Genomic DNA, 22,883 nt, shown 5'->3' with positions numbered 1-22,883 from the left:
CAACCTGAGGGATCGCAGGGCTCCTTCCAACCTCAGGAGTGCCACGGCAGAGATCTCTGTGTTGCTACCATCCCCGTGCTTGCCTGGTGGTTCCTCCTCTTGGGAACACCACCATAATTTTGGCATGTTTCTGTTTTAGCAGACTATAATCCTGGGTAACATTTAGGAAACTAATGGAGGAGAACGTCTGACAAGTGAACTGCTCTGGTGAAACAAACGCCTGAGGATATCAAGGGTCGGAGGGACTTGTTCAAAGTCTCCCTGAAAATCAAATAGGAACTTGGGTAACCTCAGCTGTGAACCAGCTGTTCATGTCTGGCAAACATGCACCTACCACACAGTAATGGAAAAATTACCATTAAAAACCAGGGCCTGGAGGAGACCCAAACAAGGCATCACACTGGTTACACTTAGGTGATCCCTGGCAGATGTTGTTCTGACACGCTCTTAAAAAGATATCCCTCTCCCTGTAAAACTGACATCTCCTTCACTGAGAATTTGCTCCAGGATTTAAGTCTTGTTAATYGGAAAGTTTTTCCAAAGATCTGATCCCAGCCTTACTTGATTCAAATAAACACAAGGGACAACTTGTCCATCAAGGTGGGTACAGAGCACAAGCTGGTCTTACAGATTAACAGTGAGTCTGTTAAATTCTCCTCACCTTTCCCTGGGAGTTCCTACAGCCACAGTTATTCTTCCTCTCCTCTGGGCAATGTCCAATTTTTGTTGCTGACAATTTTGAGCAACCAAAATAAGCACACAATCAGCCCAATGCTGCTGATAATGAAATTACGTCGATGTTCATGGTGACTTGGTTGGCCCCACATCCGCCAGTGGGTTCATGTAACAGCCCAAAGTTTACCCTGGGATGGTGCAGCCCCGACCAAAACAGCAGGAAGGGGATAAGGACAGGAGCTTCTTCCAGCGTGTGAGCCCATGAGTCAGCAGCCTCTGCTCCCACAGCCACTCCAGATTTCCRTGGGAGCCCAGTGTGGCCACTGCTGAGTCAACACCTACAGCAGGACAGTCACACTGAGGGATCACAGCCACAGGCTGCAGTGACAGACACTGAGAGACACCAGCACAACATCCTCTGGCGGCACCACCTCAGCCCCCACAGCATTGCTAGTGGGATTACAGAACCACAGAATGATTTATTTGGAAAAGACCTCTAAGATCTTTGAATCCAACCTTTGACCATTCACCGCTTTGTCAATTAAATCATGGCTGCAAGTGCCACATCCATTCATTTTGTGAATACAAATGAAACAAGAGGAGCACCTGGCAAAGCTGGTGGAAAGAAATCCCACCTACCCCTACAGCACAGCTCAGGGCTGCCCCACTGGCACAAAGGACAGGGACAATGCTTGGGGATGGCCTCTGGAGCACACCCCAGCTCCGTACAGCAAGTACCATCCTGCACTCTGGGAAATCCCCCTTGCTTGGTTTATGTCAYTGAATCCTCTCGGAACAAGGAAGAATGTTACCAGCAAAATAGCAAATGGTTTATCAATGCAAATTGTTATCCAGCTGATTCAAYAGAAAAAATTCTCTTTGACCACAACATGGGGCGAGATTAATAAGGAAATGACAGAAAAGTTGTTTTGACTATTCTCCACACATCAGACAAGATGAGGAAATGCTGGTTTGGGGTGTTTGGTCAGAGATTCCAGAAAGATGAATGATAGAATATTACACGAGGAACACCCAGTTCACGGAAAGAYTGGCATTCACACTCGTGCAGCTGCAGGTACTCGGGTCTCAGGGGAGAGGCCGTGTGTATCCAGCTCCACCCGCGACAGTCCTGCTGTGGGTGGGACAGGGTCATCTTAAGGCTGCAGGAATTTAGGATGCCCGGTCACGGCCTCCGAGGAGACCCGGCGGGGACAGCGATCCGCGCTCCGGCGGCACCTTCAGGGCGGGCACCGAGTGAGGCAGGGACACCGCGCACACAGCGGCGGTCACCCCGACCGGGCTCGGACCAGCCCCGTCCCCCCATCGCCCCATCACCCCGTTGCCCCGTTACCCCATCGCCCAGTTGCCCCGTTACCCCATCGCCCCATTGCCCCGAACGCGTCACATCCGTCGGGTCCCGATGATGCAGGCGCGGGATCCCCGCGTATCCGGTCGCTCGCAGCGGGGCCGGGAGCGGGGCCGGGAGCGGGGCCGGGAGCGGGGCCGGGAGCGGGGCCATGGGCGCTGCCCGCGATGCCGAGCAGCAGCCGGGGCCGCCGGGCGAGGAGGGCCCGGGCGATGCGGAGGAGCAGCTGGTCAGCACGGTGAGGCGGGGGCCGGGCCGGGCCGGGYCGGGCCGGGGGGCGGTGGCGGGGCCGTGGCTGACGCGTGTGTCCCGCAGAGCCCCTGGAACATCATGATCAAGCACCGGCAGGTGCAGCGGCGCGGGCGGCGCTCCCAGATGACCACCAGGTACGGCGGGACCGGGATGGGCCAGGCCAGGTGGTGGATGGAGGGGCAGGTGGGACAGCGGCACTGGGCTGGGCACCGGGCGGAGGGAGGGTCGGGTTGTACCGGGCCGGGCCGGTGCATGAYCCTTCCACCCGCAGCTTCACGGACCCGAGCGTGTCCATGGACCTGCTGCGCGCTGTGCTGCAGCCCAGCATCAACGAGGAGATCCGGGGCGTCTTCAACAAGTACATGAAGGTGAGCACTGGGGACAGCTCGGCTGCCACCGAGGCCATCGTGCCTCTCTGCGGGAGCTGGGCTGGCACTGCTCGGCTGGGCAGGCTGTCACCCTCTCCTGCCTTCTCCTCTCCAGTTTTTCCAGACAGCTGCCATCAATGTGCGTGATAATGTTGGGGATGAGGTAGACCCGGAGCAGCTCATCCAGGAGACCTGTCGGAGCTGCCTGGAGCAGGTGGGCACAGGCCAGGAGTTTCTTGTGTGCATGTCCCAGCAAAGCAGCCTGGCTAGAATGTGTCACTCTTAACAGCTTTGCTGTCACCATGAGGGGACATCTGCAGCCCTTGTGTGACTGCTGTGTTGGGATTGATTCTCACTAGGAAGAGGGGAGCCGTCATGGCTGGGCAGCTCATGCTGCTACTTCTCCCTGCTGCTATAGGAATATGGCACACAACTGTTCTATAGAGCTTCCACAGAATATGGCCCCCAGCATCCATCAGGGGGTCCTGGCGGGGTAGGGCTGGACATTTTSCTTTCACATCTTGCTTTTCTGCTGGTTTTCCAGAGTTTATCATGCTCAGATTGTGCTTTTGCATCGGGCTGTTGAAGCATGGCCTGGTGGTACTCCAAAAGCAGGGTTCGTGCAGGGCTTTTAAGCAGATAYGTGGAGGTGGGGGTTGCTGGTGGAACCCTCTCTGGGCCCAGAATCCATGGAACCTTCTTTGTCTTCCTGCAGGCCAAACTRTTGTTCTCTGATGGCAAAAAGGTGGTTCCCAGGTTGCCCCACGAGCAGACAGTGCCAAAGGTAAACACTGTAATTGTACACAGAGGTTTAAATGGCTTGTGAGACCTAGCAGGAGTAGAGCTGGAATCACTTTGTTCTCTGACTCTTCTTGGCCGCCAGTGCAGTAGTGCAGAGTGGGGGATGTTGGGCTTGAAGGGAATTCAGGGCAATGACAATCCCAGGTGTGGGTGCTGCTTGCTGCAGTTCAGTGCTGCTCACTGAGGTGGGGGTGTCAGCATTCACCTGGCCAGGTAGGGAGAAGAGCCCTGCTCATCCCWCTGCCCTCCCTCTTCCAGCGTGCCCGACAGATGGATGATGAGCTGAGCCGCCGAGGAAGCCCTGTTCCAAAAAAGGTAGGAGAGAGAGAGATTTTATGTTTTGRGAAGTTTGGTCCTCACTCCTGGCCATTTCCAAGTATGAGTGTGCACAGGTGCACAGGCAGCTTTTGTGAGGCACTGGAGGTGCTCGCTCTGGCGCCAGGCAGTGATTCTGCCTGTGACAAAAGGAGCAGCTTGCCTGGGAGAGGGAGGGTTGCTGAGAGGGTTCCCTCAGGCAGCACAGCTGAGTCACAGAAGGGTTTTTTCCCTGCAGAGAAAGGGGCGGCCTCCAGGACAGAGCCTGTCAAATGACCGCGGAGTYTCAGGCATGGCAGCGTGAGTATGGAACCTGAGCTAGAGCCCCAGTTTTGGGAGGGCAGGGGGAATGAGGCTGCCTGTGGGGAGCACAGAAACCCCACAGACTCCTTTTTGCCTGCAGAGAGGTGATGGGTGCAGGCAGGAGYAGGGTTAGGTTGAAGTATTCCTCCCTGGAGGCAAAGACCTTCAAAGAACGGATTTTAAACAGGTCCAAAGGGGTGAAAACGTCCAGATGGACCATTCAGAGTGAGCAGTGAGACACAGGGCTTGGTGGAATCTGGGCAGCTGGGAGAGGAGAATGTGAGCAAAGCTGAGGGTCTGGAACTTGGTGTTATGGGAGAATGGAGGGTGTGAACAAGGGTGGATCTGGAAGGGCTTGGACTCATCCCTGCCGCTGCTGGTGGCTAAGGTGGTCCCACTGGGATTCATTCTTACAGTGTTTTTCTTCCCCTCAGGTGGAAGCTCAAAGTCTCTGAACCTGTGAAAAGGGATGGACCAAAGGTATTGGCTGTCCGACACTGCTGGGCTCCCTCTCTCCTCCCCTKTGCTCCCACCAGCAGAGCCCTGCAGCTGCAGGAGCGCAGGACAGTGCGGGCTGTGCTCTGTCCTGACGGGCTCTGGGTATGGGTGGAGCAAGAAGAGGAAGCGAAGTGCCTGGAGGCCTTTGCTGGTCTCCCCAGGCACTGTAGTCTGTAGCCYTGCGGTGTGGTGCCGCTGGGGGAGACCTGAGGAGAGCAGGAGTAGCCAGGAGAATACCCCAAGTGTTTCCCATCAGGGGAACTGCTTAGATCAGCCCAGACGGAATGTAACATCCCTCCACTGCGGAAGGCTGGAGGTCTGTGGCCAGCTCCCTCCCTCCCAGGCTGGAGGTAGCTCCAAGGTTCCCCATCAGAGAGCTGAGGCTCGTGGAGCATGGCCAGCACCAACTTCATTTCTAATGTTGCCCCTTTTCCAATTGCTCTGTAGTGGGATCCATCCCGACTGACTGAAACCACAACCTTTGTGCTGGGATCTCGAGCAAACAAGTAAGGAACGGCCCTGTCGATGGAGGGTGGTGGCCCCAGGCAGGAGCCCGTGACACTCCTCCCGTCACTTCGCTTCTTTGCCTCGAAAGCAGTAGGAAGGGCTTGGGGAGGAGAGGGGTGTCCCTGTGCCACCGCAGCCGCCCTCCCCACAGCCCTGACACCCCTCGTGTTCCTCTTGCAGAGCTCTCGGGATGGGAGGAACAAGAGGGCGACTCTACATCAAGCATCCCCACCTCTTTAAGGTCAGGTGCCGCAGCCGGGTGTTTTCTCATGGGAATTGGGAGCGTGTGCTCCCTCGTTTGCTTCCTCCCCCGTGCCCTTTTTTGTTATCTTGGAGCACGTTCCCAAGGTCTGGCTAGCACACGGAACACGAGCCAATGGTGGCAGTGGGTTTGCCAGAGCCAGAGCTGAGTCTGGAGCAGGGCAGGCGGAGCGGGGGGCAGAGCAGAGCGGGGCACAGCATCCCAGTGAGGGGGATTCTAGGGGAGGGTCTGTCACCCRCGCTCAGCTCGGTCCTTGCTGCTTTATTGCAGTACGCAGCCGACCCGCAGGATAAGCACTGGCTGACAGAGCAGCAGCACATGAGGGCCATTGGGGGCAAGATGGTGAGTACGGCCGGGCGCAGGGCCCGCCGCAGGGCCAGCACGGGCGGAGCAGCCGCGGGACAGGCGGCGGTGGCCGGAGGATAGGCAGGGCGTGGGGACACAGCGCTGCCGAGGTCCATCCCTGCCCACGGGACCGGGGTGCGAGTCAGGAGGCACAGCTGGCTCCTGCAGGGACAGCGCTGGCCAGGGGATGTGGCACTGCCATGGCCACCCCTCGCAGGAGCCCTGAGGTGTCCCCCGCCTTGTGCCATAGGCCTACCTCCTCATTGAAGAGGACATTCGGGATTTGGCCGCCAGTGAGGATTACAGGTGAGGACCAAAGCATTCTGAAGGTGCTGCCCAGCCTGGGGCTGCTTCCCTGGGGGCCCCCACCATGTCCCTCCACTCCGCTGCATTGTTGTCCTGTTCTGGAGGGACTCTCCGTGATGGCTGGGGGGCTCAGTTGTGGTTGGGGGTTGGTGCCAGGGGGCCGTGTTGGGTGATAAGATTTGGACTTCATGTTGGTTGGGGGTCCATGGTAAGTTTGGGCTTGGTGCTCCATGGTGGGTTTGGTGGGTCTAGACTTGGTACTGATGGGTGCCAGGGGACATGGTGGGTTTGGGGTCTGTAGAGGGTGCTGGAGTCCCTCCATCTCACCCCACTTCCTGCCCAGGGACTCTGTTGATCTGCGGCTGGAAGAGCTAAAGCCCTTCATCCCACCAGCCTGGATGACTGAGAAGATGCAGAAGCACATGGAGACCCTTCGCCGCGGGGGAGATGTGCCACCCCCCGAGGGTCCCCCCGAACCGTGAAGCCCCCAATAAAGCCGCTTTGTCCCCACCTTGTCGCCTCCTGGGAACCGGGACGGGGTGTCTGGCCCTTTAAGGGCCTGCGGTACCCGTGGCTCCGCCCCTCGCGGGGTAGTGGCCAATCGCAGCGYTGTGCGTCAGCAGCCGCTGGCCGTTACCGTGAGAGCCGCATCCTCGGCGGGCGCTGATTGGCCGGCTCGAACGGGGCTGCGCGCTGATTGGTGAAGGGGCCGCACGCGGAAATATTCAAACGGGGCGCGGGGCGGCGCGGGACGAGTGTACTGGAGTGTCCGGGACCGGGTGTGAGCGGGCCGCTCCTGCACCGGAGAGCATCCGGGACCGGGCTGCGACCGAGCCGCTCCTGCACCGGAGAGCATCCGGGACCGAGCCACTCTTGTACCGGAGACGGGCTTGGGACTGAGCCGCTCCTGGACCGGAGAACGTCCGTGACCGGTCCACCGCTGCTGCACGGGAGAGCCCCAGACACCGCTGCTTGGCACCGGGAGAGCCGTAGAGGGACCCTAGTACTGACCCAGCGCGAMCGCGGGAGGGAGGGAGCGAGCGGAGCCTGGTGCGGTGCCCCCCGGGAGCGGGAGCCGCGTCCAGCCCGAGACCCGCCGGCAGCGGCGGCCGGAGGTCGGTGCGCCCGTCTGTGCCCCGGGAACCGCTATGGCTTCACAGAACGCCGACCCCGCCGCCGTGTCCAGTGCAGCCGCCCGCAAAGCGGCCGAGACCGGGGCCACGGCGGCCCGCGGCGCGGTGGGGAAGAGGTGAGCAGCGCTGGGGCCGGGGCTGCGGGCGGGGTCTGCCCCGCCGAGCTGGCCGGTAACGTGCGCTTTCTCCGCAGGCTGCAGCAAGAACTGATGGCGCTGATGGTGAGTGGGGTTCCGGTGCCGAGTCGGGGTTTGGGGATTCTGTGACCAAGACGGCGGTTGGGGGTCCCAAGGACTCCTGGGGCTGAACTGGGGCGGTGGAGTGGGTTTCGGGGTATCCGGGGCCGCCGTGACGCGCTGTCCCCGCAGATGTCCGGTGACAAAGGCATTTCCGCCTTCCCCGAGTCCGACAATCTCTTCAAATGGATCGGAACCATTGACGGCGCCGCCGGGACGGTGAGAGGCGAGACCCGGGCTGGGGGAAGGGAGGCCCTGACCCTGCCCCACCCTTCTCCCTTCAGCTGAGGGTGCTCCCAGCCCTCCCCTGGCCCTGTACCTTTTTTGCCCCGAGGTTTCCCCCGCCTCTGGGGCTACGACCCACCTTGACTCCTATTCCACTCGGCTTCCACCCCCAGCCCTACGAGGAGCTGCGGTACAAGCTGTCGCTGGAGTTCCCCAGCGGGTACCCCTACACAGCACCCACCGTGCGGTTCCTGACCCCCTGCTACCACCCCAATGTCGACACCCAAGGCAACATCTGCCTAGATATCCTCAAGGAAAAGTGGTCGGCGCTGTATGACGTCCGCACCATCCTGCTCTCCGTACAGAGCCTGCTGGCAGGTGGGTCTCATGGACAAACTGCTGTGGAGTGCTGGGGGAAGGGGTGGTGGTGGTGGTGGGGATCTCCAACCCAGAGCAGGGCTCAAGGGTGTCCAGTTACCCCACCAGCTGACCCAGCTGCTGTTTCCAGAGCCAAACATCGAGAGCCCCCTGAACACACACGCTGCYGAGCTCTGGAAGAACCAAGTCGGTGAGTGCCTGGTGCAGAACCCTCCTGTTTCCTCCCCACTGGGCTCGGCAGCAGCACGGCCCCAATGCCACTCTGGCCCCGCAGCTGCCCTGGCAGCTGCCTAGTAAACCCTTGGTACCATGTTTCCCCTCTCTGTTCAGCCTACAAGAAGTATGTGCGGGAGACGTACAACAAGCAGACAAAGAGCCAGGAGACCTGACCGTCACCACCGCCCCTCACCACACCCGCTCCCTCCCAGCCATCCTTCGCGTTCTGTATCATAGGCTGTTTTTAAATTAATGTTGCAGTCCGAGCCACGGTTATTGTATAAATAAATGCACGTTTATAACTCCTGCAGGGGATTCTGTGGCAGCCAGGCACACTCTGAGTGCCCAGAGGCCCCTATGAGTGTGGGCAGGGAGGGTGGAAGTGACACTGACCCCTGTAGGCTCACAGGGGCATTATCAATATTTGGGGACCTGGACTGGCCCCATTTCTTCTGCAGGATGCAAAGGGAGGGGGTACAGAGGGCCTCTGTCCCTTGCTCTGTGCTGGGGGTGCCACCTCTGCTATTTCCTGCCTCCCCCAGCTCAGAGCACCCCACAGCAGTGCCCAGTGCAGGGGCCTCCCCAAGCCCCTCTGGCTGTGGTGCCATCCATCCCTGCTGGCTTTGTGGTCTCCGTGGCTTCCACCGTCCATGGSGGAATGTTGGCTCCACTCTCCATCTCTGCCAGCGTGGCCCTCACCTGCTCGATCTCCTCCTCCAAGCACTGGGTGGTTGGGGGCTGTGTGGGACCCCCTCCTCGCCGGCTGGGCAGCCCCCAGCCCCCCAGCCCGGTRCGCAGTGGGGTGACACCATCCCCTTGGGTGGAGAAGAGCTGGCAGAGGTGCTGGGCTCTGTACAGGTCCTGCAGGAAGAGCTCCAGGGCAGACAGGAAGAGCACCCACAGCCGTTCCAGCTCCTGCTGCTCCAGAGAGCTCACTGGTGCTTGCCGCAGCCCCACCAGCAGCGCCCGCCGCAGCCCTGGGGGATAGGAGTGCTGAGCTGGGGCGGCCCTGGAGCCCCTCCTTGGCCCCAGTGTGGGAGCAGAGGTTCTCCGTGGCTGCTGCCCAGTGCAGCCATTCCCTCCTTACCCATACTGAGCTCRCAGGCCTCTGTGCTCCTCCTGCGTCGCTCCTCACGCAGCCGAGGGCTGTCTCCACTCCCTCCGAGCTGCAGCACCAGCTGCCGGTGTCCAGCYGTGGCCTTGCAGAGGGCAGCCTGGGCTGTGGCACACGTCCCCACTGCCCCCCTCCTGTGACACGCATCCCTTCTGCCTGGTGCCATTGCACCCCGTGAAAATAAGGCAGGGTCAGGGTGCCCACGGTGGTGCCAGGCTCTCCAGGGGTCTCGGTTGCCGTGTGCCACAGCGCTGTGCTGTGGGTGTGTGAGCAGCTCTGAGCTGTGTGGGTGTCTGAGTCCCACGGTCCCACCCACCCTGGCTGGGGACTGTAACCCGCCTCATTCCCCCTGCTGTTCTCCGCCCCAGCTGTCCCCAGGGAGCTGTGGTGCCCAGCAGGCTGGCACAGCCTGTCCAGAGARAGACACAGAGAKRAGTRTCACCTYTCCCTCCRCAGGGAGGGGGCTGCTCCTGGCCTTCCACCTTATAGCCAAGTCCTTGGGGTGGGAGGTGTGGGGTGGGCAGTGTGGCTGTCTAGAACTCCTGCGGTCCCACAGCCCTGCCCTGGACTCCTGGGAGCGGGGGCCAAGCTCCCTCGCCCTCTGGCGTGTGAACGAGCTGCTCTTCATGGAAACTCTGAGCTCAGYGCTGGCAACCTGCCCAAGAAACCGTGGGAACCACAGCCCTGTGCTGCCCCTGCAGCACTGCCCTGTAGCGTGAGGCTGCCCACGTTCCATCCCTGGGGAGCAGAGCAGGGACACACCGCCCCAGCCCACTCCCCATGCACCCCGAGTGAAGTCCCACACCAGCAGCTCAAGCTTCTCCTCTTTTATTGAGGCTTGAATCACAGCCACAGGTGACAGATGGGAGGAAAAGCTCAGCCGCCGGTGGTGAGATGAGACYGGGACCCTGGCACAGAGCAGGGTCCCAGCCAGCGCTGAGGGCCAGGTGCTGTGGAGCTGCTGCTCCCTGGACAGCAGGGGAGCAGGGCTGGGTGCAGCAGCCGGCCCGAGGAATGTCTGGTCCCTTACTGCACACCCTCCATCATCTTCAGGAACTCTGCAAGAGAGCAGCAGCCTCAGCCCATGGTCGTGACAAGATGCACAGCATGGGCACTTGGCTGGGGCCATCACTCACCATCAAAGTCAATGCGACCGTCGTTGTTCTTGTCTGAGTCCTTCATCATGTCCTCTATGTCCTCATCAGTGACAGGCTCCCCGGTGGCTCTCAGGATCTCRCCCAGCTCCTCGATGTCGATGAACCCATCCGCATTTCTGCAGGAAGGGGAGGGAGGGATGGGATCTCTCTCGCCCCCACAGGCAGGAAGGGCCACTTTGCTCCCGCACTCACCGGTCAAAGATGCGGAAGCAATTGGCCAACTCCTCCTCAGACTTTCCTTTGGCATCCTCTTTCATCTGGCGCACCATCATGACCAGGAACTCCTCGAAGTCGATGGTGCCGCTGCCTGTGGGGAGGAAGCCAAGCGTGGGTCAGGCTGCCTGCCCAGGGTCCAGTACGCACCCATGCCACCCTCCAGCAAGGGCTGCTCACCATCCTCATCCACCTCCTCGATGATGGCATCCAACTCCTCTTTGGTGGGGTTCTGGCCCAGCATCCTCATCACCGTCCCCAACTCCTTGGTGCTGATGTCTCCACCGCCATCAGCATCAAACATGTCGAAGGCGGCTTTGAACTCTGTGGAGGGAGAGGTCAGGGCCAGACAGTGGGACAGGGCCAGGCCCTGCACCATGSCCACATCTGGCCACGCTCCCTGCCTTCCCCACGCTCACCCGCAATCATCTCCTCGCTGAGGAAGGCGCGGGCTTCTGCCTGCTGGTCCGTCTGCAAGGCAAGGGAGAGCGGTCACTGCACCACCCACATCAGGCCAGARACCCCTCACACAGCATGGCCCTACAGAGCCTGACTGTGGGAAGAGCCTCYGCCCTGCCCTGCTGCAGGATGATCCTGTGCTGGTATGAGCCACAGACCCCTATAATCCCCACAGTTCCAGTGCTTTCCAGGCATCCATGAGCATGGTGGGCTGCAGGGAGCTGCCTGCCCGAGTCCCYCACTGTCAGGGGGGCTCCATTGTGCAGGGGTCATGGTCCCTGTATGCAGCCTTGGCATTCTAGGCACGCAGAGCTATTTTAGGGATCTCCTCAGCTCCCCTTGTAGGGATCATTGGGGCTACAGCCRTGGCACCTGTCAGCCCTGATCGAGTTTCTCCTGGAGGCGCAGGCTGACCATGGAGTCGGCAGCAACACTGTGTCGCATGACCCAGCGCTCGGCTTTCAGCCACCCCAGCCACCGCCGCCTCTGTGCAGTCCTGAGCTCRGAACAGAGCTGAGATCGTGTCCCTGGGCACCTGCACCCCTTCGGCAGTCACACASTCACTCCTGGATCTGTCCTGCCAGGACCCTGCACCACCCCAACACCTCCCTGCCCTCCCTGCCATGGCCAGCCCGGCACTGGGGACCATCTCCCTGCTGCCCTCTGCAGAGGCACCACCACAGCCCAGATCCCTCTGGTGCCTCCTGCCCAGTCAGGTCGCATCCTGGCACACAGCACATGGCACACAKCACACAGGAACTCTTACCATCTTGGGAATTTATGGTGCTTCCCACCCCTGGAGAATCACCAGCTCCTGCAGCAGGAACTCCCAGAAGCTTCGTGCTGCCCCTGGCACCCCAATTTGTAGTGTCTCCTGTGTGGGATGTGCCTCTAGCTCCTGCCCCCTGGCCCCCGCAGCCTATCAGCTCCCTGACAGCACCCGTCTCCTCTCACTGGCAACTGGTGCCTTTACCTAATTTAGCCAAAGCTTTATTGGCCAAGGCCTGGGATTAMCGTGGGGCTGAGGCTGGGATGGAAATTCAAGCCCTTCAGGAGGGACATTAAAGCTGTGGCAGGAGTGCGGCTCTGCCCACCCCCRACACCCCCATCCAAGGCAACTCAGCAAGGAGTGGGTTAAAAATAGCCCTGGAGATGTCAGCATCACCCGGGTAAGGGGGCCAGGGTCTCCCCTGCACCAGGGMCATGGATCATCGCCCACTGCYCCCTGAAAACAMAGGGYACCAAGCTCCCAGYACCAAACTGSTTTTCCSTGGTGTATCATGTCCCCACATCCCMATTTTCTGCTCCAAGGGGCCCAGGTAGAACAGTGCTGCAGCCCCCTGTTCCAGACAAGGAAGGGATCTCCAGTGGGACCTGGAACATGAAGTCTCTGGAGAGATTTGGAGCATGAGCTCCATGGTTTGGGGTCCCCAGTGCTGCTGGCACCTGGGTCCGGAAACAGCTCCATCTTTTCGTGCTTCTGAGGCGCGGGAATTATGCCCAGTGCTTCCTCAAAGGTACAGCCACAGCCTGTGCCAACCACTGTTGCCAGGGCCAGCTGGGGCTGGTGGTTCTGGGCATGCACTGGCCAAGTGGCTCATGCCCTGTGGTGCTCAGAGCCTCAGGGCTCCAGAGGGGCTCCTTGTCCCATAAGGTCCCAGTGCCACTGACACCCAGGGGTTTCCTGGCTCCTGGTTTTGCCAGAACCCACAATCCCCACGCGGGAGCTGGGAACAACCCAAGTCCAGCCCCCAGYGCATCCCACCCTGTCAAGGAAATCTCAGGGGTCCCGTCTGAGCCCAGTTGGAGTGCAGGGTGCTGGAACAGGGTGCAGCGGGCAAGCRGGGCAGAGCGATGGCAGCAGCTGGGCCGCTTCCCCGATATTAATAGACATTCCCAAGGAAGTGGTGAGGAGTGAGCGGGCGGGTACTAAAAAAGGCCGGCCGAGTGCCGGGGGTGCAGCCTGGCCATGGGACGCGTGGCGAGGCCGTCTGAGGCCATGGCAGCAGGATGCCAAGGTGGCCCGGGGGACATCCCACCACCCAGTGGGATGGGGAGGCTGAGTCTGGGGTGCCATGATACAGGAATACCAGGCTGACAGGGTACAGGGGTACACGTGTGCCAGAGTATTTGGGCTATCAAGATCCTGGGACACCACAGTGCCGAGCGCCAGAATGTGGGGCTCCTGTGGCCCCAGCGCAGATATCAGGGGCTCCGCCCGATCAGGACATCCTGGACAGGGGACAGAGGAGCAAAGACTGGGAAGGGCTGAGTCGGCTCCAGAGCAGAGGCTGCGCGGAGCACCAGGCTGAGCCCTGACCCTGGTCCGATAGTCCCGGGCGGTGCTGCAATGACCGATCCCGATCCTGGCTGTGATGGGCAGTGCCGGGGGAGCCGATSCCGATGGTGCCGGGCGGTGCCGCAGGCGCCGATCCCGATCCCGGCCGTGCCGGGCGGTGCCGGCTCCACCGCCCCGATCCGGGTTCCCGGCGGAGGCGGAGCCGCGCAGGGAGGATCCCGGGACGAGCCGTGGCGGAGCGGCCATCGCTCGGCACCACCCGGCTCGGCCCGGCCCGGCCCGGGACAGCGCGGACGGAGCGGGGCGGGGGCAGCACCGGGACGGTATCCCGGGGCCGGGCTGTCCCCGGGCAGGGCCGTGCCGCGGTGGGCAGCCCCCGGCCCCGCCGTGTCGCCGTGCCGGCCCGGACCCCCCGGCAGCGATGGCCGCCCGCATCCTGCACCGGCTGCGGCACGCACTGGCGGGTGAGGGCGGCCGGGACGAGCCGGCGGGCGGCGGTGGCGAGGCCGAGGACTGCCCGGAGAGCTCGGAGCTGGAGGATGACACCGAGGGGCTGTCGACGCGCCTCAGCGGCACCCTGAGCTTCACCAGCCACGAGGACGAGGAGGAGGAGGAGGAGGAGGAGGGGGACGGAGCTAGCGAAGAGCTGGAGGAGCTGGCGCCGGGGGCGGCAGCAGGCACGGAGGACGGAGGCAGGTGGTGGGGCGGTGAGCTGGGGGGCCTGGGGTGACTCCAGGGACATTCATGCKATGGTGGCGCCCGGCAGCCCGACAGATGTCAGAGCTCTGTCCCCACGGAGGGCCCTGACACCCCTCTCCCGGCACAGAGTGGGTCTCTGCGGCGGAGCGCCCTGGCGGCAGCCTGCTGACCCGGCAGCTGCAGGAGCTGTGGCGGAGGTCGCGGGGCAGCCTGGCACCGCAGCGACTGCTCTTCGAGGTCACCAGTGCCAGCGTGGTCAGCGAGCGCTCTTCCAAGTACGTGGTGAGTGAGCCCGGCGTGGCTGGGCAGGCACAGGGTGGGTACGAGTCCTGCTCKCCGTGGGGCTGGGATCCCACGGGGCTGCCGCTTATTTTTTTCTCTTTCCCCGTGCTGCTCGGATGGTGCTGGTGGCTCAGATGAGCCTCAGGTAACTATTGCTGATGGGTGCTGCGGCTGTGGCAGCCCAGTCCACTGCCTTCTGTGTGGGCAAACTYCCCCAGCCCCTTTGCGGCCGCACAGCCGGCTGTGCCGGTGCCGGGAGCAGCGTGCCCACAGCACTGCCTGACACCTGCCTCCCCTGCAGCTCTACACCATCTACCTGATCCGCTCTGGCCAGTTTGACAAGGCTCCTGCCACCATCGCCCGGCGCTACTCGGACTTTGAGCAGCTGAACCGCCGCCTGCGTTGCCGCTTCAGCTGCGACATGGCCAGCATTGCCTTCCCCAGGAAGAGGCTGCGCCGGAACTTCACCGCTGAGACCATTGCCAAGCGGAGCCGAGCCTTCGAGCAGTTCCTGTCCCATCTGCACTCCATCGATGAGATCCGCCGCTCTCCTGAGTTCCTCGAGTTCTTCTTCCTGCCGGACCTGCAGGCTGCGCAGCGCCTGACCTGCACTGGCATGTACCGCGAGGCCCTGGCCACCTGGGCCAACGCCTACCGGCTGCAGGACCGGCTGGGGGTCTGCAGCTCCGGCCGCTTCCTGCTGACTCTGGCCGGGCTGGCTGTCTGCCACCAGGAGCTGGACCAGCTCAGTGAGGCCCATGGTTGCTGTGAGCAGGCACTGCAGCTGCTGGAGGCTCAGGGCAGCCACCCGCTGCTGGGACCCTTCCTGCAGGCCCACGTCCACCTGGCCTGGAAGGTGGGCAAGGACAAGCGGCGCTCAGAGGCCCGGCTGCAGGACCTGCGGGAAGCCGGGCTGCCCCTGCAGCAGCAGCCTTCCCTGAAGGAATRCCTGATCAAGGAGCCTCTGGAATGAACAGCCTGTGCCCACATGGGCGGGAGGGCAGGGGCTGTGGGGGCTCACACCCGTGGCAGCTGGGAACACTGAGAGCAATGCCGTGGGTAGGGATGGGGCAGGGGAGYAGCGCTGCAGTCCCACGGGCAGCACAGCCCATGCCTTGAGCTGCCTCCTGAATGCACTTTCTCTGTGGTTAGTCTGTCCTGCGGGGCTGGGGACTCACGGGGGTCCACCACCCACACCGGTGCTGCCAGAAGCTGCTCCCCCTCTTTGGGGGATCCTGGAGTGGCTGKGACTTTAGCTGGGACGTACTGGCACCTTGCAAGGGAATGGGAAGGCTTCTGGCAGGGTCCAGGGCTGTTGCCGGGAGCTTCCCATGAAACTTAYATAATAGAAAGGACTTTATTAAATAAAGTCTTGGCAGGAAGAAGAGTAAGGTGCCTGCTGTGTCTGTTCAGTCCCACTATCCCAGGACACCATCAGTGGGAGGCCTCAAACCTCCCAATGGAAGTGGGAGCTGCCTCATCCCMTTCTCCTGACTCCAAGCTGGCCTCAAGCCCAGTCCTGGGGAGGAGTCCAAGGGCAAGCAGAAGTAGCAACTGAGGCACCAGGGCACAAGCAGTGCAGAAGTGAGAACAGGAAGCAAAGTGTGTCAAAGTAGCACTTTCCCCTCCTGTGACCCAAATGCGATAGGGGCAGAGCCGACCCACTATGCCCCTGGCACTGCCTGCCCTTGGGCAAGCATAGTCACAGGTCCAAGAGGACAAATTCCAGGGACAGAGTCCAGCTCTTCACCCAACAGCTTTATTTTAAGGTGGGTGAAGGATAGCTGATGGCAGTGTGTGGTTACATGGTGTGCAGCTAGCAGCTGGTTGCAGCRATGCTCTGTTGGTCACTGTTGCAGATACCTCCAGCACCAGGACTCCCCACAGTGCTGAATCCCACCTGGTCTCCTTTTTCCTGTCCAGGTCCTGTCTTGGTCCCAAGCTCCCTTCCTCGGCATGCCTGAGCCCCAACCTGTAGGGTCTCCTCAGCTAGAGCTTGCTCTGGTTTGACGTCTGTTCCACCCTGATGACACCTTCCTGCGCGCAGGTGACAGCCAGGACCCCGTCCCTGCGCCACARCCGTCCCTGCACGAGGCCCCGGCACCCACCTGCAGAAAGAAACTGTCAGACTGCAGCTCACTGCCCCCAGGACAGGCAGGGCTGGCCTCGACCATGGAGGTCTCCCAGAAACACACTAAGGACTTACCCGACCAGGGGCTCTCACACTCGTACAACATCCAGTGGTCAGCTCTGAAGGGTGCGTGGAACCACATGGAATGGTCGAGGGACACCATGAACTTGATGCGGTACTGCCGGTGTGGGAGCAGGGCCGTGCCCAGGAAGGCGTAGTCAGAGATGTAGGCGGCCACGCAGCAGTGCACTTTCATGTCAGTCTCCCCTGCAGAGCAACCAGTGCTGCCCATCCCACAAGGGCCCGTGGGGCACGCCTGGGAGTCCCAGAGGCTCCATTTCCCTGGAGCCAGCTGCCAAGCACAGCTGAGATTCTTCYAGACCTGCTCCCTTCACTCACATCCCCATGAGCATGGCTCACASCATCACCTTTGCACCCACACCTGGATTACAGCCTTGAAGCACCCAGGCTGGGATGCAGGCAGCCCCCAAATCACAGCTCTCCCAGCCCACTCTGTTGCAACAGTGCTGTACCGTGTCAGCTGGTGCCTGATTCCTTAGATTGGGAGGCACCTGGACCCAGCAGGACCCACCTATGTAGCCTCGTGCTCGCACCCAGAAGAGCTGCTTTGGCTCCTGTGGCTCTGAGCTGAATGTGTCCGGTGGGTTCACGGGTTTAATGTCAATCGGCACATCTTCGGCTTGGATCTTGGTGAGTTGCTTCCTGTATCTCTCAGCCAAGTTAGGATTTCTGCAGCCCAGAACAGAACCAAGGTTAATGCCAGGCAGGCASGCTGGAGCACATCCTACTGGCAGCAGCTCCAGCCCAGGGGCACACAGAAAGACAAGAGGGCCACGGCTCCTGTCGTGTTCTGCTCCTCTGTTACCCTCCTAGGCATGTTTGGGAATTCCTCAGACAGTCCTCCCCGTCACCTTCCTCTGCCCCAGGCACAGAGAGAGGAGTCCCCGGTGAATCCCTTCCATCCCACTCACTGTAGGAATTTCTGGATGAGCTCGTCCTGTGTCAACAGCTCCTCGGGGGGTGGCACGGCTGGCATGGTGAACTGGTGCTGCACTGGGCTCTCCTGGGAGAGCTGGAAGGAGGCCTGGCAGGTGAAGATTGGCTTTCCATGCTGGATGGCCTTTACAGAGCGAACGGAGAAACTCTTCCCTGTACGGGTCCGCTCCACCTCGTACAGCACCGGCACCTTGGGGTCCCCTGGGACAGCAAAGGGATGTTCTGCCATGGCGCACCATACACAGYGACCTGTCCCGCAGGGGCCGAGCCCGGCAGTGCCACCCGCACCCCGGGCCGGGATGACGGTTCCTGYTCATGCCCGCAGGGTTCCCCAGCCTCCAGCCACTGCTGCGWCMYTCCCGAGCCCCTCAYCCCGTCCCCGCYGCCCGGTGCCCCGGGCGCACCTGCTCGCACGAAGTAGCAGTGCAGGGAGTGCACCTGCTCKTCACGGCTCACGGAGCGGGCGGCCGCCACCAGCGCCTGCCCCACGATCTGCCCGCCGAAGAGGCGCTGTGTGGCGGGCACCCAGTGGTGCCGGCCCCTGCACACGAGGAGAAGGCGGCGGTGAGGGTGGCGGCGGAGGGGAAGGCGGCCCGGTCCCGCCGCCCCGCCGCCAACGCGCACCTGAAGAGGTCAACCTCCAGCCGCTCCAAGTTCAGCACGCTGGTGATCAGCACGCTGCGCAAGTCCCCGGGCGGTGGCGGCTCGGATCCCKGCCCGCCGGCGCCGCCCGGAGTCCCCATCACCTCCGCGASCCGGCACCGGCGCCGCGACCCGACCCGCACGGCGGACCAGGAAACACCGCCCACCCGCGGGGCGCGGACCGCCATCTGATTGGACTGGAGAGCCGTCAATCACCTCTAAGCTGTCAGAATTCTCTAGGCTGGTTGGTTCGCCACCTGTCAATCCGGAGAACACGGCGCTGATTGGCCAGCATCAGGGTGTGGGCGGTGCCCGGCTGGTTTAACGGGGGCGGCGGGCTGGGCTTGGCCCGGTCCTGAGGGCGCGGAGGCGGCGGCTGGGCCGGGRATCTCGGGAGCGTTCCGCCGCGTCCACCCCTCGCCATGGAGCTGGGCGCCCGCTTCCTCGCCTACAAGTGCTGCCTCTACAGRCTACGGAACCGCGTTCCGGTGAGCAGTCACAACCGGCAGCACGGCAGCGCTGTCCGCCAGGACTCAGGTAAGGCCCGCCCGCCGCGTCCGGCTCCGCCTGCAGCTGGCAGCAGCCCCTGTGGCAGGGCCGTGTGCCCGGCGTTCCGGTGTAGCACCGCCAGGCCCTGCGGAGCCGCCGCTTGGGCCCAGCCCGTGTCACAGGCCCTATCCCGTACCTGGCTTTGATAACCGGGCTGGTCCCGGTAGTGTGATGCCCCGGTATCGGGGTGCCACACATTTGCCGTGTCCATTGCACAGCTCCTGCCTTTTTCAGCTCATGAAGACACCAAGCATCGGCATCTGTCAGCATTCTCCAGCTGTCCTTACCTCACTGCAGTGGAAAGGTGATATCAGGTTTCCCTCTGGGASCACTTGATTCCACAGCCTTCACTTCTCCAAGTGGGGGTAGTGATGYCGTTTCCTTTCCATCTTAGCTGGTGGATCTGCTTGTGTGCACAAAGGCTGCAAGGTCACTCACTAGTTACACAACTGCTACCTTTGCCCTTTTAAAGTATAACTTGCCTTYTTAAAATACAATTTAACCTTCTTCCTTGAAGCTTTTCTTGTCATGTTCTAGCCTGCTCCTCCAGAGTTGCAGAACCGTGTGGTTTAGGGATTAAGACACAAACACATGGGTATCAAATTCTCRTAATTGTCTTTGCTGTTTGTGGAAAGCAGAAGCAGAGGGAGCAAAGCTGGGGTTGCTCTGTTCTGCCTGGTCATGGCAGTTGTAACTCTCTGTCCCTTTGTTTCTCCTTTGTCTGAGCTTTCTCACCTCAGACCTCAGCAGCCAGCCTGTGTATCTGAGCTGCACGTGTGCGTTTGTGTGGCCACTAATTAAATACGGAGTTGCACACATGGAAAGGCAAAACGAAATGCTGGCATCCTGCACCACCTTTGTTTCCCCTATGAATACTTTCTCAACGTTTTCAGGTTCGTGCAGGTGAAGTCTGGATGTGGCTAAATCCAAAAATATAGTGAGAAGAGAAAAAAGAAGCAGCCCAGCTTGTGCCCAGCCTATTCTGTGCTGCAGTACAAGGAGGACATAGACCAGCTCGTGATCTGTGAGGTGAACAACCACCATGCCCACACATGCACTTGTTCCACAAGACAGCACTGTGACAAAGGCACATTGGAAGTGGCAGATGGGGGACACTGAAGTGGTGCCACAGTGGGCGAGGGCTCACACATGGTCATGGGACAACYGGTGGATGGAGTGCCTGCTCCAAGCACAGCTCCCACACTCCCTGAGGCACTGGAGGAGAGCACCTCAGTGCTTGTCAGGGTGGCCAAGGTGATGGAAACTTTCTTGTGGGTGGACTAGAGTTTGCTGGCCTCCATCAGTGCAGAGAATGCCTGTGAACAGGACGGGTTCAGCTTCCAGACCACTGCAATGAAGCGCTTCTTTGAGCAGTTCCTGAGAGCCTCCTCCTACAGTGGGCGCTGGGCAAGGGAGGACACGTCCTCTACACTTTTCCTCGTGAAGAGCAAGGAGTGCGGGTGGAGAGTGTTTGAGACCTTGAGAGCACTTGTTGCTGATGGATGACACGGAGAGAGGGTCCAGTCGCTGGGCCTCGAGCTGTGCAGAGCGATGGGGAGCAGCTGAAGGACGAAGGAGGGGGACACAGCCAGGCAGAAGCCGATGCCCGCACACCCCTCTGGGTAGCGGCCACACCGAGGGGCGCTCCCGGTGTCCCCGGCCCGGTGCGATGCACAGCGGCCGCTGCGGGCGGCGCCCGAGCGCTCCAATCCGCCGCGGCGGGCGGTGCCGAGTGCCGGGTGCCGTCACACCGGGGTGGTGACACACCGCGCGGTGATAGGCGGCGAACCGGGACCGGGACCAGGGTGTGCCGCGATGTCCCCGCCGGTAGCGGCAGCACGGAGGGCCCGCGCTGCCGGCCCAAGCCGCGCTGACCCGCGCCTTCCCGGCGGTGCGTTCCACTCCTGCAAGTGGCTGCAGCAGCTGAACCTGGAGCACCAACCACATTGAGTGCCTGGCCGTGACCGCCTCCAGGAAGGACCCACCGGCGGGAGCTGCTTGGCGTCCTGAGGAACTTCATCACACCGCACTTGCTGCCTCAGCTCCACCTTCACTGGCTGCTCGAGCATGGCATCACGGACATACGCAGGGAGGGCAGCAGGGGTGAGAGCAGTGACTGCTTCGAGGAGCTGGAGGTTGCCATCCAGGGGTTAAACCAGATTTTCAGTGCTGGGGTCTCTCTGGAGAGCTGCATCACTGCCTTGGCCCAGCACTACAAAGAGTGTGTTTCTGAAACCCTTCCTGATGCTGTGACATGCTCTGCTCCCCAGCCTGATCACTGTGCTGCTCAGGCAGCTCCCCAAAKTCTGCTGTCTTCACACTTGCCTCTTGCTGCTCTGATATGCCAGGGTAACACATCCCAGAGTCTGGCCAGGCTTCCCCCACTGTGACAGTAGCTCAGCAGAAGCAGCAGCCCATGTCAGCCTCTCTTGCAGCTATTGAGAGTCTTGTGATTGTTCTCCAGAGTCCACCAGCAGCTCCCCAGCACCCTGAGGCCCTTCAGTGTCAGCCTCAAACACCTCATGCTTTTCTCCAGAGTGAGCCCACAAGCTCTCAGTCCCTGTTAGATCCTGTCTCCTGTGGTGAAACTGGAGGTTACAGAAACCTCAGGGGATCACAGCAAGGATGATATTATCCAGAGGACTGAAGAAGCATCAGGCAGTCTTCGAGCCACATTCCCACAGAGGCTGCTGCCAGGCTCTGCCTGAGAGAGTTGCACTGGTTCAGAAGGCCATGCAGCTGATTGGCACCAGGTAAGACACTCTAAGTGTACAGATCCTGGAAGATGCTCACCCTGTAGTGCCAGCTACACTTCCCACTTGAACCACGTTTTCCAGCTGCCCTGCTGGCACATCTTGGCCATGCTGAATTCATACAGCAAGTACTTGCAGAGGGAGCTGCTCAGCAGACCATGGGAGAGGGGATGTGATACCCGTCAGGCTAGGTGAGACCATGCTGATGGCCTCTTGCAGATCCTAAAGAACTAGAACAAGTCTTTGGATAAATCCCTGGTGGTGTCCTTCCTCACGGCAGAGATTAGCTGGCTGCCCACCACCCTAGTGAGGAGTTTGCACAGAGGCACAGGACTCTCTGGGAGCTGGCTGACAGCTGGATCGGGCCCTACATCAAGGTGAAGCTCTAGCACCGAGTGGGAGCTGAGCTGGGTGCTTCCACTGTGTCCTGTGTTCCACCCTCATTCCCCTCAGCCTGTCATTTTGTCAGCGTGGAAGGGGCAGTTTGGGTCCTTTATCTGTTGAGCAAGCAGCACCTCTTGCACAGGGCAACAGAGGAACTGGATTGGAAGCTCCTGATCCCACAGGAAAAGTTAACAGCCACTGACCTGGCTAACAGCTGTGGCTGGGAGCCAGCTCTGGGTGGTGCAATGTGGGAGGTGCTGGTATCAGAATCAAAGAATCTGCTGAGTTGGAAGGGACCCATCAGGATCAAGTCCAACTCCCAGTCCTGTGCAGGACATCACAAAAATCGCACCATGTGCCTGACAGCATTGTCCAAACACTTYCTGAACTCAGACAGGCTTGGTGCCATGACCACTGTCCTGGGGAGCCTGTTCCAGTGCCCAACCACCCTTAAGGTGAAAAACCCTTAGTCTCTCCTGACAGCCTTATACCATTTCCTCGAGTTTTGTCACTGGTCACAAGAGTGAAGAGATCAGTACCTTCCCCTCATGAGGATGCTGGAGACCACAATGAGGTCTTTCCTCAGTCTCCTCCAGGCCAAACAGACCAAATTACCTCCACTGTTCCTCTCCAGTCCCACCGCCATCCTCATGGCTTCCTTTGAACTCTCTGTGATAGCTCAATGTCTTTTTTATATTGTTGTGCCAAAAGTGCCCCCAGGACTCAAGATGAGGCTGCACGAGTGCAGAGCAGAGCAGGACAATCCCCTCCTTTGCTGGCAGTGCTGTGCCAATGCTGACGCACCCTGGGACATGGTTGACCCTCCTGGCTGCCAGGGCACTGCTGACTCATATTCAACTTGCCATGGACTAGAACCCCCAACTCCCTTTCTGTGGTGCTGGTCTCCAGCTTCTTGTTCCCCACTCTATGCATACGACCAGGGTTGCCCTGTACCAGGTGGAGAATCTGCCAGTTGCTCTTGTTAAATTTCATKYRGY

General features: G+C 60.8%; 7 protein-coding genes across 10 annotated transcripts; 4 read left to right on the top strand and 3 right to left on the bottom strand.

The window, feature by feature from the left end:
- Window positions 1–2,139: 2,139 nt before the first annotated feature.
- On the top strand, window positions 2,140–6,554 carry DNTTIP1 (deoxynucleotidyltransferase terminal interacting protein 1). 3 transcript variants are annotated; one of them, XM_057365966.1, is made up of 13 exons: window positions 2,142–2,270; window positions 2,357–2,427; window positions 2,565–2,661; window positions 2,777–2,875; window positions 3,377–3,445; window positions 3,721–3,777; window positions 4,016–4,077; window positions 4,515–4,560; window positions 5,026–5,084; window positions 5,266–5,326; window positions 5,618–5,689; window positions 5,943–5,998; window positions 6,342–6,554. In XM_057365966.1, the coding sequence occupies exons 1-13, from the start codon at window positions 2,193–2,195 to the stop codon at window positions 6,478–6,480; spliced, it is 966 nt and encodes a 321-aa protein (XP_057221949.1). In that variant the 5' UTR covers window positions 2,142–2,192; the 3' UTR covers window positions 6,481–6,554. The 3 variants fall into 3 exon arrangements, with proteins under 3 accessions (XP_057221950.1, XP_057221949.1, XP_057221948.1); XM_057365965.1 differs by having other exon boundaries at window positions 2,142–2,279; XM_057365967.1 differs by lacking the exon at window positions 5,618–5,689 and having other exon boundaries at window positions 2,140–2,279.
- A 207-nt stretch (window positions 6,555–6,761) lies between these two features.
- On the top strand, window positions 6,762–8,511 carry UBE2C (ubiquitin conjugating enzyme E2 C). Its single transcript, XM_057365982.1, has 6 exons — window positions 6,762–7,247; window positions 7,325–7,352; window positions 7,500–7,586; window positions 7,766–7,970; window positions 8,101–8,160; window positions 8,301–8,511. The coding sequence occupies exons 1-6, from the start codon at window positions 7,147–7,149 to the stop codon at window positions 8,357–8,359; spliced, it is 540 nt and encodes a 179-aa protein (XP_057221965.1). The 5' UTR covers window positions 6,762–7,146; the 3' UTR covers window positions 8,360–8,511.
- LOC130573521 (regulator of G-protein signaling 9-binding protein-like) lies at window positions 8,466–9,680 on the bottom strand. The gene is made up of 2 exons (XM_057365991.1): window positions 9,274–9,680; window positions 8,466–9,163 (listed from the first exon to the last, which is right to left on the bottom strand). Exons 1-2 carry the CDS (start codon window positions 9,464–9,466, stop codon window positions 8,730–8,732), a joined length of 627 nt encoding a protein of 208 aa, XP_057221974.1. The 5' UTR covers window positions 9,467–9,680; the 3' UTR covers window positions 8,466–8,729.
- A 439-nt stretch (window positions 9,681–10,119) lies between these two features.
- TNNC2 (troponin C2, fast skeletal type) lies at window positions 10,120–12,306 on the bottom strand. The gene is made up of 6 exons (XM_057365983.1): window positions 11,896–12,306; window positions 11,090–11,141; window positions 10,851–10,994; window positions 10,650–10,764; window positions 10,437–10,573; window positions 10,120–10,358 (listed from the first exon to the last, which is right to left on the bottom strand). Exons 1-6 carry the CDS (start codon window positions 11,896–11,898, stop codon window positions 10,327–10,329), a joined length of 483 nt encoding a protein of 160 aa, XP_057221966.1. The 5' UTR covers window positions 11,899–12,306; the 3' UTR covers window positions 10,120–10,326.
- Window positions 12,307–13,489: 1,183 nt separating this feature from the next.
- On the top strand, window positions 13,490–15,817 carry SNX21 (sorting nexin family member 21). 2 transcript variants are annotated; one of them, XM_057365957.1, is made up of 3 exons: window positions 13,490–14,120; window positions 14,255–14,409; window positions 14,711–15,817. In XM_057365957.1, the coding sequence occupies exons 1-3, from the start codon at window positions 13,505–13,507 to the stop codon at window positions 15,380–15,382; spliced, it is 1,443 nt and encodes a 480-aa protein (XP_057221940.1). In that variant the 5' UTR covers window positions 13,490–13,504; the 3' UTR covers window positions 15,383–15,817. The 2 variants fall into 2 exon arrangements, with proteins under 2 accessions (XP_057221940.1, XP_057221939.1); XM_057365956.1 differs by having other exon boundaries at window positions 13,490–14,135.
- Window positions 15,818–16,045: 228 nt separating this feature from the next.
- ACOT8 (acyl-CoA thioesterase 8) lies at window positions 16,046–19,190 on the bottom strand. Its single transcript, XM_057365964.1, has 7 exons — window positions 19,036–19,190; window positions 18,182–18,456; window positions 17,962–18,098; window positions 17,533–17,758; window positions 17,133–17,290; window positions 16,616–16,807; window positions 16,046–16,517 (listed from the first exon to the last, which is right to left on the bottom strand). Exons 2-7 carry the CDS (start codon window positions 18,385–18,387, stop codon window positions 16,399–16,401), a joined length of 1,038 nt encoding a protein of 345 aa, XP_057221947.1. The 5' UTR covers window positions 18,388–18,456; window positions 19,036–19,190; the 3' UTR covers window positions 16,046–16,398.
- Window positions 19,191–20,563: 1,373 nt separating this feature from the next.
- On the top strand, window positions 20,564–22,872 carry ZSWIM1 (zinc finger SWIM-type containing 1). The gene is given in 7 exon segments (XM_057365881.1): window positions 20,564–20,639; window positions 20,723–20,883; window positions 21,316–21,397; window positions 21,400–21,459; window positions 21,462–21,554; window positions 21,557–21,802; window positions 21,805–22,872. Coding segments are annotated over 7 exon segments (804 nt in total). The 3' UTR covers window positions 21,891–22,872.
- Window positions 22,873–22,883: the final 11 nt, after the last annotated feature.

Source organism: Malurus melanocephalus, unplaced genomic scaffold (genome assembly GCF_030028575.1).
Source record: "Malurus melanocephalus ecotype Western Australia unplaced genomic scaffold, MMel_1.1 scaffold_59, whole genome shotgun sequence".
Classification (NCBI taxonomy): domain Eukaryota; kingdom Metazoa; phylum Chordata; class Aves; order Passeriformes; family Maluridae; genus Malurus; species Malurus melanocephalus.
The sequence above is the reverse complement of the archived record's forward strand: the minus strand, read 5'-3'. Positions and strand labels throughout refer to the sequence as shown.